The 11,291-nt window shown below is 49.8% G+C and overlaps 1 protein-coding gene and 5 non-coding genes across 6 annotated transcripts in view; 5 read left to right on the forward strand and 1 right to left on the reverse strand.

The window, feature by feature from the left end:
* LOC107122602 (zinc finger protein 208-like) overlaps window positions 1-10,145 on the reverse strand; it is a 74,658-nt gene extending 64,513 nt beyond the window's left edge. Inside the window, exons 1-3 of the mRNA XM_015425715.1 lie at window positions 9,447-10,145; window positions 6,600-6,726; window positions 4,246-4,868 (exon numbers count right to left, since the gene is read on the reverse strand). Coding sequence (XP_015281201.1) covers window positions 4,246-4,868; window positions 6,600-6,726; window positions 9,447-10,145 — 1,449 coding nt within the window. The remainder of the gene's footprint in view (window positions 1-4,245; window positions 4,869-6,599; window positions 6,727-9,446) is intronic.
* TRNAM-CAU lies at window positions 1,154-1,225 on the forward strand. The gene has a single exon. It is a non-coding gene; the product is annotated as a tRNA-Met (tRNA).
* On the forward strand, window positions 1,761-1,832 carry TRNAE-CUC. The gene has a single exon. It is a non-coding gene; the product is annotated as a tRNA-Glu (tRNA).
* On the forward strand, window positions 1,935-2,006 carry TRNAE-UUC. The gene has a single exon. It is a non-coding gene; the product is annotated as a tRNA-Glu (tRNA).
* TRNAE-CUC lies at window positions 2,274-2,345 on the forward strand. Its single transcript has one exon. It is a non-coding gene; the product is annotated as a tRNA-Glu (tRNA).
* Window positions 2,604-2,675, forward strand: TRNAE-CUC. Its single transcript has one exon. It is a non-coding gene; the product is annotated as a tRNA-Glu (tRNA).
* Window positions 10,146-11,291: the final 1,146 nt, after the last annotated feature.

Consider the following 11,291-nt stretch of genomic DNA (forward strand, 5'->3'; position numbering starts at 1 on the left):
TTCCATCTTTGCTTCCTTGCTTGCACTCACGGCCGCCTCCTCTGCCTCCCAGCCTTTGCGTTCCCTTTCCGCACCGACTCTGCACCCCCTCCTCGCAAGGAGAGGATGGCAAAGAGAAGTTCCCTCGGGAGGGGGAAAAACGGCAGCTCCGATACCCCCCCATCCCCCCCACCCTCTCTAGAAAACCAGACCTCAGTGTGTTTAACCCTTTCCAGTGTCTGCTGGCAAAGCGGCAGAGAAAAGACCCCCCCCCAATAAAACAGCCTTTGTGCGCAACCTGATTAATGCAGCATGCCCACAGCTTTCCTCCTCTTTGCTGCCTCTCTAAGGTGCCATAGCTGCCTGCGCCAGTTGAATTTCTGACTGGGTCTCCAAGGTGCCATAGCTGCACCAGTTGAATTTCTGCTTGCCACAATATATGTGTGAGTAGGGACACACAGAGAGGAGGACTGGTGGCCTTCTGGGCATCAGTCCGGGAAGGCACAATTAGCTACCAAGAACTACTTGGAGCTTGCCAAATCCCTTAGGATAGGGCATGGGACACACAGAGAGGAGGACTGGTGGCCGCCTGGGCATCAGTCCAGGAAGGCACAATTAGCTACCAAGAACGACTTGGAGCTTGCCAGATCCCTTAGGATAGGGCATTGTCAGCCCACAGAGTGTGTTCCTCAGGAAGTAGGGATGCCACCCTCCAGGTGGAGCCTGCAGATCTCCCAGAATTACAGCTCATCTCCAGACTATAGAGATCAGTTCCCTTGGAGAAAAGGGATGCCCCACAAAGGTCCCCATCCTCCCCAGGCTCAATCCCTAAATCTCCAGGAGTTTCCCAACCTTGACCTGGCAAGCCTACCCCCCATCCCATCCCCCACCCCAGTGGCCAGGGGGGACCTGGCAACCATACTGACCGTGCAGCCAAACAGCCTTCTCCTATGTCTAGTTTTTTAAAAGGCCTCAGTGAGGGAAGGAGTTAAGCCTACCAATGCAGAGCAGAACAGATGAGTATCCCATTTCTTTCCCCACTCAGCCACAGCTAGACACGTCCCTGCAGGCATTCAAATCACCATCTGGTGAACAGCCAGATGTGCCGGCCAATGATCGCACTGCCAAGGTGCCAGGTTGACAGGAGCCAGAGAGGAGTTTTCCCCAGGCAGCCAGCAGAGTGGCGCAGCGGAAGCGTGCTGGGCCCATAACCCAGAGGTCGATGGATTGAAACCATCCTCTGCTATGTGTGGGGCCTCTGCTTTTTATCCTCCAAAGATATCCTTCCCCTCTTTGCTGCCCTAAGCCAGTAGTTCACAAGACACGGCAATCCTTCTCCCATAGATGTAGACCAGGGTCCATGGTGAACACCGAGGAGCCCCTCCCAAACCAGGCCTGGGAAGACCACCATCAGGGAGGACATACCCCTGCTTCCTGTTTTGCTGCCTTGGTTGACCCAGAGGACAGTGCAGAGGCTGTTAATTTGGGTTGCCAGGTCCTCCCTGGCAACTGGCAGGAGACTTACCTTGGGGGGGGGGCTCATTGGCCACATGGTGACATTGCTTCTTGTGTGCCCAGAAGTGACATCAGCATGTTGAGACACTGCCAATGGCCCCCTCCCGGTTTCCCACCATTCCCCCACACACACACACACTCCAGCCAACCTGGGTGTGATTCCTGGACAGGGAAGGTTTCTGTACTATGCTGGTGGTTCACCTGATTACTTTGTGTGGTTTTAGCCTGCCAGAAGTTGGAGCATACAGCCTACTTCCTTGTCTTTCTCCCTGGTGGTCTAGTGGTCAGGATTCAGCGCTCTCACCACTGCGGCCTGGGTTCAATTCCCGGCCAGGGAAGGTTTTTGCCCTTCGCAGATGTCTCACTCATTCTTTGATTTCTCAATTTGTATTTATTAGCCCATCAGAGGCTGGGGTACAGAGACCATTTAATTGCCTCTCTCCCTGGTGGTCTAGTGGTCAGGATCTGGTGCTTTCACCGCCATGGCCCGGGTTCGATTCCCGGCCAGGGAAGGTTTTTGCCCTACAAAAGGGGCTCACATTCTTTGATTTCTCAATATGTATTTATTAGTCTATCAGAGGTTGGGGTACAGACACTAATTACCTCTCTCCCTGGTGGTCTAGTGGTCAGGATTTGATGCTTTCACCGCCATGGCCCAGATTCGATTCTTTGTCAGGGAAGGTTTTTGCCCTAGGCTGGTGGCTCACCTATCCCTTGATTTCTCTGTGTGGTTTTAGCCTACCAGAAGTTGGAGCACAGAGACTACTTCCTTGTCTTTCTCCCTGGTGGTCTAGTGGTCAGGATTCAGTGTTCTCACTGCTGCGGCCTGGGTTCAATTCCCGGCCAGGGAAGGTTTTTGCCCTACACAGGTGTCTCACATATCCTTTGATTTCTCAATATGTATTTTTAGCCTATCAGAGGCTGGGGTACAGAAACTATTTAACTGCCTCTCTCCCTGGTGGTCTAGTGCTTTCACCACCACAATCCAGGTTTGATTCCTGGCCTGGGAAGGTTTTTGTCCTAGGCTGGTGACGCACCTATCCCTTGATTTCTTCATGCGGTTTTGGCCTACCAGAAGCTGGAGCAGAGAGACTACTTCCTTGTCTTTCTCCCTGGTGGTCTAGTGGTCAGGATTCAGCGCTCTCACCGCTGCGGCCCGGGTTCGATTCCCGGCCAGGGAAGGTTTTTGCCCTTCGCAGATGACTCACTGATTCTTGGATTTCTCAGTATGTAGTATTAGCCTATCGGAGGCTGAGGTACAGAGACCATTTAGTTGCCTCTCTCCCTGGAGGTCTAGTGGTCAGCATTTGGCGCTTTCACCGCCATGGCCCAGGTTCGATTCCTAGACAAGGAAGATTTTTGCCCTACAAAGGGGGCTTACCTATCTATTTCTCAATATGTATTTATTAGCCTATCAGAGGCTGGGTACAGAGATGATTTAATTGCCTCTCTCCTAAGGAAAAATCTATATGACCTATATCAAGGACAGTGACACCCTGAAATGCATAATATGGGTGTGTGTGTGAAAAACTAAAAAAATGTAGGCATGATATAATCCCCCCCGCTGTAATCTCAGTGACTTTTTTCTAGCTCAGCCAAGAGGTTCTAATCCAGTTCAGTCTCTGGAGAGAGTTTGCAGTCAGGTGTCTCATGACCTTGTACCTAGAATTTCTGCTTCTAGCCTGGAGGTTTCACTGTGGTATCTGCGTGTGAGGTGTTATAAAATTTGACCTCTACTTAAAAGTTCTCCCAGACTTTTATTTGCACAAAACCTGGGTTCTCCCAACCACAATCCGCTTTCTTTTAAGAAAATAAAAGTCTAACTGCCCCACCACCCCAATTACTGGCACATTTATATTTTCCTTCTCAGGAAAAGATATCATGGACTCTGTATACAATAATAAAGCTCAGTGCAAGGGTCACCTCATCTCCTTTATTTTGAGCATCGTATAGTAGTTCCTTGGCTCCTTCTCACTCGTTGACCAGAAGTCTGATCTCCAACGGGGCAAGGCTTTCCACAGTCACCGTGGACCTTCCAGATCTATCCCCCTCAGGTTTGTTTTTTTTTTTTAAAGATTGACACGATATGCGTGCCACCAAGCTGAATGCCATAGTGAATATCTACTTAGCTTATTTGTAGGCCCCCTTTCTCAGTTATGCCTGTGTCATCCTGCAGGAAAAGCAGAAGGTATTTGTCATATGCCCGGCAGGCCACCGTACACGGCTAGCGACTTGCGTTGGGCAGGTGGGCCACAAGTTGTTCCGGCCCATTCTAGGCCCCCCTGCAAAACAAGTCAGGATTGGAAGATGGTTTTCTGCATGACGTGGCAGTGAGACAACGTTATCCTCCTCTCTCAGAGAGAAACCTTTGATTCCTGGATAAAATGTTCCGGCCGCGCTCCGAGCCATTCTCTTCCTCAGTGAGAGCTGTCTTGCTCTGAACCAGGTTCGCCCTGCCACAAGAATCTGTCCCCCTCCCAACACAGTTTATTCACTCATACTTCTCTCCTGGGCATACCCTGTCAAGACCTTTAGGGGTGGAGGGGCCAGTGGCGGTTCTCCCCCCTTTGGAGCAATGACACGATTTCTCCCGCCCGCCGTTGGTTTTTTCACGCACAGCAAAGTGCAGTTTCCCAACACGACGTAGCCCACCGCCGGAGTGTTCAAATGGCTTCCCTTCCCACAGGTCTCCCTCTCGTGCTGGACCAGGGAGGCCCTGCGCCGGTAACTTTTCCCGCAGTCTTTGCAAATGTAGGGCCTCTCGCCCGTGTGTACCCTCTTGTGTTGGCTGAGGTTGGAGCTGGTGCTGAAGCTCTTCCCGCAGTCTGCGCATTTGTGGGGCCTCTCCCCGGTGTGGATTTTCACATGCCTGCGCAGCTGAGACTGGCACGGCCACCTTTTCCCACAGTACGAGCATTCGTAGGACTGAGTCTTTGGAGGCGGACCGAGGTCCGGACTCGGACTGAAGCTTTTCCCGCACTCAGCCGTGTCCTCGGGGACCTTCACTCGGGAAGGGCTCTCATTTAAGCTTCTGTCATCTTCCTCCCTGCAGTCAAAGTCATTCCGCAGCATCTTCCCTGGGCGATTCTCTGGGGCTCGCTTTGACCCCCATTGACTTCCCGGTGCTCCATCCCCTAAACAAACATGGACGAGGGTCCCCTTGCGCTTTTCCAAAGAGGTTTCGCAGCCTTCATCTGGTCTGGCTCTCTCTGGTGGAAGGTCCTGCCCTTCCTTCTCGCCATCTCGGACAAAAGGAAAATCCTGCCTCAGTTTCCCTTCCACCCATTCCGTCAGCCTTTTGCTGGCTTCCACGTGTGCGGGTTCCTCGGGAGGAAGATTCTCTGCCTCGTTCTCAATCGTCTGCCCATCGCGTACTGGAATGGAAACAGAAAACCATTAGCTGTTTTCTTTTTTTAAAACAATCTTTATTGATAATTTCACCATTAGCTGTTTTCCTCCTCTTCCACCACACCCTTCTTTTAAAGAGTTCAGGAAAAACGGACAGGATCTATTTGCCCTTCCTCCTTTAATCCTCACATCAGTCCTGTGATTTATCTCAGGCTGCATGGATGTGTTTGGCCCAAGATCACGCAGCAAGTTGTATTTTTGCATGGGGATTTTTAACCTGTGTCTGGAATGTCTCCAGCATTGTGTAGTGGTTTTCAAGCACTGGACTAGGAGTGAGTTCAAATCCTTGCTCTAACATAGATTTTGTTGTGTGACTTGGGGCCAGTCACTGTCTCTCAGCCAAAACTATCTCACAGGGTTGTCGGGATAGATTCAGTTAGGTAGCCGTGTTGGTCTGAAGCAGTAGAACAAAGTCTGAGTCCAGTGGGACACTTTTAAGACCAATGAACAGAGATGGGCACAAATTGGCCCACAAACATATGTCCGTGACGAATTTTGGCGGTTTGTGGTTCAGAGCCATTTAAGCCCCTGCTTTCACAAACCAGCCTCACGGTTCATATTGGTTCACGATTCGTCCACGAACTGACACAAACTGTGCAAATGCAGTTCGTGCCCACCCCTAACAATGAAGTTTAATTCTGTGTATAAGCTTTGGCACGCATGCACTCTTCTTCAGATAATAGTGAAACAGAATTCCCTCAAACATTACATATAGGTGGGGGGGTTAATGTGTGTGAAGTGCCTTCAACACTGATAGCTATATACCTGCTAAGTAATAATCATATGTTTATTCTTTATTTATTAGATTTGATTTTTAGATCGCCTTCCCTGGGGACAGGGGTCAGGGCAGTGTACAACAATACAAAGATACGTTTATAAATTAGCAATAAAAAACAATACGTACTAGCCACAGGTGCCCTTCCCCATGTGGATTTTAAAAAAATTCACATGGGAGGGTGGTTCCTGGGGAAGAAGTACAGGTTTCTGCAAAAATATAAAAACTTTAAAAAGCAGGATGAAGTAAAAAAAAATTAAAACTTCTAAAATGCTTTGGAGACTACCTCATGAGATCTCAGCTGCCATTTTGGGTTGCCTAGGCAACCTAGAACAACTTTGCCAAAGCCGTAGGTCAAGAAGGAAGGACACAAGGAGTGGCTGGGATGGGGGGGTAGATTTCTTGCAGGTTCCCCCTCTTGTAAAGTCATATATTATCATTGTAGTTTGCATACTCTGATCTCTGAAGATCCAGCTGTAGCGACTAACAAAAATAGTAGAAGTATCTTATCTGGGAAGGAGTGAGGGAGCGCGTGAGTCAGAGGATCTCCCAGATCTGTATAAACAATGACAAATCGTATGTTGTCATCATGTCTGAATGCCTGCAAGAGGGGGTGGGATAAACATCTGGAGCAGAGGTCCGTGAGTGGCTCTTAGCCACAAGGTATAGAGGTATAGAGGGAACACTCTGTCTGGGGCAGTGATGCTCTGTATTCCTGGTGCTTGTGGGGGGGCAGCAGTGGGAGGGCTTCTGGAGTCCTGGCCCCACTGGTGGACCTCCTGATGGCACCTGAGTTTTGGGCACTGTGTGACACAGAGTGTTGGACTTGATGGGCCCTTGGCCTGATCCAACACGGCTTCTCTTATGTTCTTATGTTAAACTCAGAAAACCATTGGCCCCATCGCACCCTACAGACAGTTACCAAAGAAGTTGGCGCCTGCCTCGCCCTCCTGCTTTGCCCCCCCAGACAGCTGCATCTCCTCAGTATCCGATGGATCTTGTTCTTCCTTGGGGGAATGAACTATCACCTCCTCAAAAGGCTCCAGCTCCTGAAACCAGAGAACAGAGGCAGGGAAATGTCACAACAGGAATGAAAGGACAAATGCCTGACCCCCCCCCCACCGTATCAGCAGCGAAAGCAGTAAAGCGAGCCGATTTTCATTCATTCAAGAGGGCCACAGTCGGCTTGCTGGATTCAGACTGAGGATCTCTCTAGTCCAACACTCTGTTTTCAACAACAGTCAGATGACAGGCCAAAAAAAGTGCCTTTTCTAGATTGTTGATTCCCAGCAGTGGTATACCACTCCCGCACATGGAGGTTCCATGTCTTTCCCAGCTGCAGGATGCCTTACCCCACAGGGACAGCTCTGAAACCAGAGATCAGGTAGAGGGGCTGTGGCTCAGTGGCAGAGTGTCTGCTTGGCATGCAGAAGGTCCCAGTTCCAATCCCTGGCATCTCTGGTTAAAATGAACAGGCAGTAGGTCAGGGGTCCCCAACTTTTTTGAGCCTCTGGGCCAGTGTTCCCCCTAAGCTGAGTTAGTGTGAGCTAGCTCAGTTTTTTAGCCTCCAGCTCACATATCTTTGCCTTAGCTCAGGAAGGAGGGCTCCAGAGCAGACTAATTGATGCAGGAGCCAAATGGCTCGCTCACAACTTTAAAGGCAGCAGCTCACAAAGTAGAATTCCTGCTCACAAGACTCCACAGCTTAGAGGGAACATTGCTCTGGGCACCTTTGGAATTCTGACACAGTGTGGTGGTGCAAAGTCACACAGCAAAGTTATCGGCAGTCACACAGTAAAAATCCTGGTGCTGTGGTGGCAGCTGCCGCCAAATTAACATTTTTTAAAAATCTGCACAGCCAATCAAATCACCAATGGCTCATCAGAAGCCAAAAGCCCCATGTAGCCTGGCCCTCTTTCTAAAAACACATGGTGGGCACAAGAGGTGGTGTTGGAGGGCACCATACTGGGGACCCCTGCAGTAGGTCCCCTAGAGAGCCAGTTTGGTGTAGTGATTAAGTGCGCGGACTCTAATCTGGGAGAACCGGGTTTGATTCCCCACTCCTCCACTTGCACCTGGCTGGATGACCTTGGGCAAGCCGTAGCTCTGACAAGAGCTGTTCTTGAAAGCCGCTCTGAGACTCCAAGTGAAGGGCAGGGTATAAATCCAATCTCCTCCTCCTCCTCCTCCTCCTAGGTGATGTGAAAAACCTCCGCCTGAGACCCTGGAGAACCGCTGCCACCCTGAGTGGACAATGCTGACCTTGATGGAACAAAGGTCTGATTCGGGTTAAGGCAGCTTCATGTGTTCATATGAAGCTGGCCTTATTTTTAGTCAGAAAAACAAACCAGGATCACAGTGTGAAACCTAAGCAAATCACTGTGATTTGTGGCGACTGTATTTTATAGTTCATCAAAATACAAATGGTCCTTACATACCACATAGATAACAGAAATATCGCACGACTAATAATACGATCCTGTATCACGAAAATTGTAAAAGTCCCATTGTGACATCCTCGCTTATTGGGGGGACTGTTTTTATTTTTAGAACCACCAGGAATTAAAAAATCCAAATCTCTCTCTTTTGGTAGAATGACATAGGGCCTGGGCAATTCAGAGGACTATGTGGCCCTGAGGAAGGACTATTCTGATTTCTGGGATAAGTTTAAACAAAAATGATTTCTTTAATAAAGAACAAAATAGGTTTCTGGTTATTTTGAAGTGTTGCGGATGAAAGAAACTTGTAAATATAACTGGCAAAGCTTGGTGTCACAGTGTCTCAAACTCCCAAAACTACACTCTGACAGATGTAGACACTCAGTCTAATCTCTCGCTCATCTATATAGCCACACAGGCTGAACTCTGTCTTATTCACACAGAATAGACTCAAAACTCATATTCACACAGACTAAACTGTTGGTCTTACTCCCATAGTCACACGGACTATGCTCTCTCTTCAAACTTCACACACAGAATCTCCTCATAGACACCTCTCCTCCCACAGTCAGTCATCAGCCAATCACATCACACTTGTCTCCCTCTATTACTCTTCTTACAGTACTGCAGTCAAACTAAACATTTAAAGAAGCACACACACCAAAACATGAAATCATTACACCCATCCTTGTGATATTGCAGAACAGCTTCGGTAGTAAATTGACGAGTATCTAGATGGAAGCCCATTTCGTAGCTGATCTTCCTCAGAAATTATTCACAGTAGATCTTCCTCAGCGTATACTCCCTTATAACACTAAGGTTCCATATGGCTGCACGGTGTCCTTTGTGTTATAATTATTGTGGTTTATTTTAGGGAATTCTGAGGGAGATCTACTATGAATAACTTCTGAGGGAGAACAACTATGAAACGGGCTTACATCTAGATGCTCGTCAACTTACTACAGAAGCTGTTCTACAATATCTCAAGGATGGGACTTTTCTAATTTTTGTGATATAGGATCAGATTATCAGTGTGGGATTTTCCCCCATTAGTTTTGGGACATGAAAGGACCATTTGTATTTTTATGAACTACAAAATACAGTTGCCACAAAGCACAGTGACGGCTTGCTATTCTTAGTCAGAGCATTGGTCCATCTCACTGTCATTTCACACCAACCACCAGCAGATGTCCGGGAGGTCAGGCCAAGACGGCTCCTTCCTAGAAGGTGCCAGGCAGTGAACGTGGGACACTCAGCCCGAAAGGCGGATGCCCTGCCCCCAAGCCACAGCCCCATCCCCACTCAGACTTGCCGAACAGCAAAGCACTCACCTGCCCTCCTCGCCTCTCTTCCTCCTCCAGCCTCAGCAAGAACGCCTCAGCCAGGGCCACTGCCTGGAGGCAGCTCGCAGGCCCTCCTTCCCGCACCCAGCTTTGCATTTCCTCTGGCAAGATGCTCAGGAACTGCTCCAGGACCAACAAGTCCAGGATCTCCTCCTTGGTGCGTCTCTCCGGCTCCAGCCACTGACAGCAGAGTCCCTGGAGCCGCCGGCAAACGTCTCGAGGCCCTTCGGCCTCCCAGTAGCAGAAGCGCCTGAAGCGCCAGCAGTTCACCTCAGGGCCGACACCCTCCTCATCCAGCCTCTCTTCTTTCACTGTCACAGAGGTCTCTGGGCTTCCCAGGGCCTTGCGGGCTGTTCTGCGGAGGCCTGAAAAGGTCTGAGACTGAAGCCCTCCTCTAGGCCTCTGGCTGGCCTCCGCAGCTCCCCTGAAGGAATCCTGAAAAGACTTTGTCTCCTCCCAGGATTGCGGCTGAGGCATCTGTGGGCGCTGCCATCCGGAGGGAGGGGACTCCACTGTCTTCAGGAACTCCTGCCACTGGGCTTCCCACCGCTCCTGCTGCCCCTCCTCAGGTTCCTGCTTGATTTGCTTTGGAGCCCTCCCATTTGGGAACGCCCTGCTGGTTCCTACAGGGGCAACGCTGGGGTCTCTTGCCTCTTTCGGGGGTCCATCCGGATCTGGCTCTTCCATCTTGACGTCCACATGCTCTGTAAATGACAGCGCAAACAAGATTGTTGCCTCTCCCCAGTGGAAGGCATAGCTGCTGATCCCCCTGGGGAAAGAGCTGGATAGTCAGATCATCTAGCTAACTGACTTGTGCTTTGAGCATCGATCAAAAGGCCCCATCCCTGTTTTCGGAATTTCCCTTCTAGCAGCAGGAAGCAAAGGTTAAGCGTGGCTGGAAGGGCGATGTTGAAAGCCATGAATCTTTTATGTCTGCATTTTCCCACAAACAAATCTGTTTTTGGTTTAGTTTGAATGTTTGCAGAGGAGCCATGGCTCAGGGGCAAGGCACCTGCCTGGCATACAGGTGGTCCCAGGTTCAATCCCTGGCACCTCTGATTGAAGGATTTCGAGCCACTTGTGTTGGGGAAAACACTCCGGAGAGCCACTGCCAGACAGAGGAGGTAAGACTGAGCGACTGGGGCCGATATTATTATTCTCTTTGTTTAGATCTTATTTATTTAAAACATCTATTAACTGCCTTTCTTCCATACAGAGCTCAAGGCTGCTTACAATACAGATAAAACACGTAAGATAAAATACATTAAAAACAGAGAAACCCAGATTTTAAATCACAAGTAAAAACAGAAGACAAGCTGTGTTGGAGCGGGACAATGGCCCCTCCAGTCCAACACTCAGACAGGGCATTTACAATGGAATAGGTGCCGGTTGCAATCGGTGTACTTACCGGCGTTCACACAGCGAACATCTGCCTTCCGTCCCTAACCGTTGTAAACAGCTTTACACCGTTGTATTCTGCCACTATGTCCCCAAGTGGTGGTATCCTGAGTACAACGGTTGTAATCGCTGTACCCCCCGTCTGAACGCTCCCCAACGTTGTACAGCCACTTCCGTATGGAAGCCTGAGGCTTCCGATTTCCCCCCGCCATTTGTTTTTAAAAGTATGTGATGTGCGCTTGGGCGAAGCTTTGCCCTGAGCGTTTGTTTAAAAAAAAAAAGGCCCATGGCCGGCGGTGCCTGGAGAGCAGCGCTTCTTTCTGGAGGGTAGAGGGGGAAAGGAAGCAGCAGCAGCAGCACTTCCGTCTGAAGCTGGGCTCGAGAACAAGGGGCAGGAGCGTGTGAATGCCTGTCGCGGCGGCAGAGGTGATGAGT

Source organism: Gekko japonicus, unplaced genomic scaffold (genome assembly GCF_001447785.1).
Source record: "Gekko japonicus isolate JY-2015 unplaced genomic scaffold, Gekko_japonicus_V1.1 scaffold1592, whole genome shotgun sequence".
Classification (NCBI taxonomy): domain Eukaryota; kingdom Metazoa; phylum Chordata; class Lepidosauria; order Squamata; family Gekkonidae; genus Gekko; species Gekko japonicus.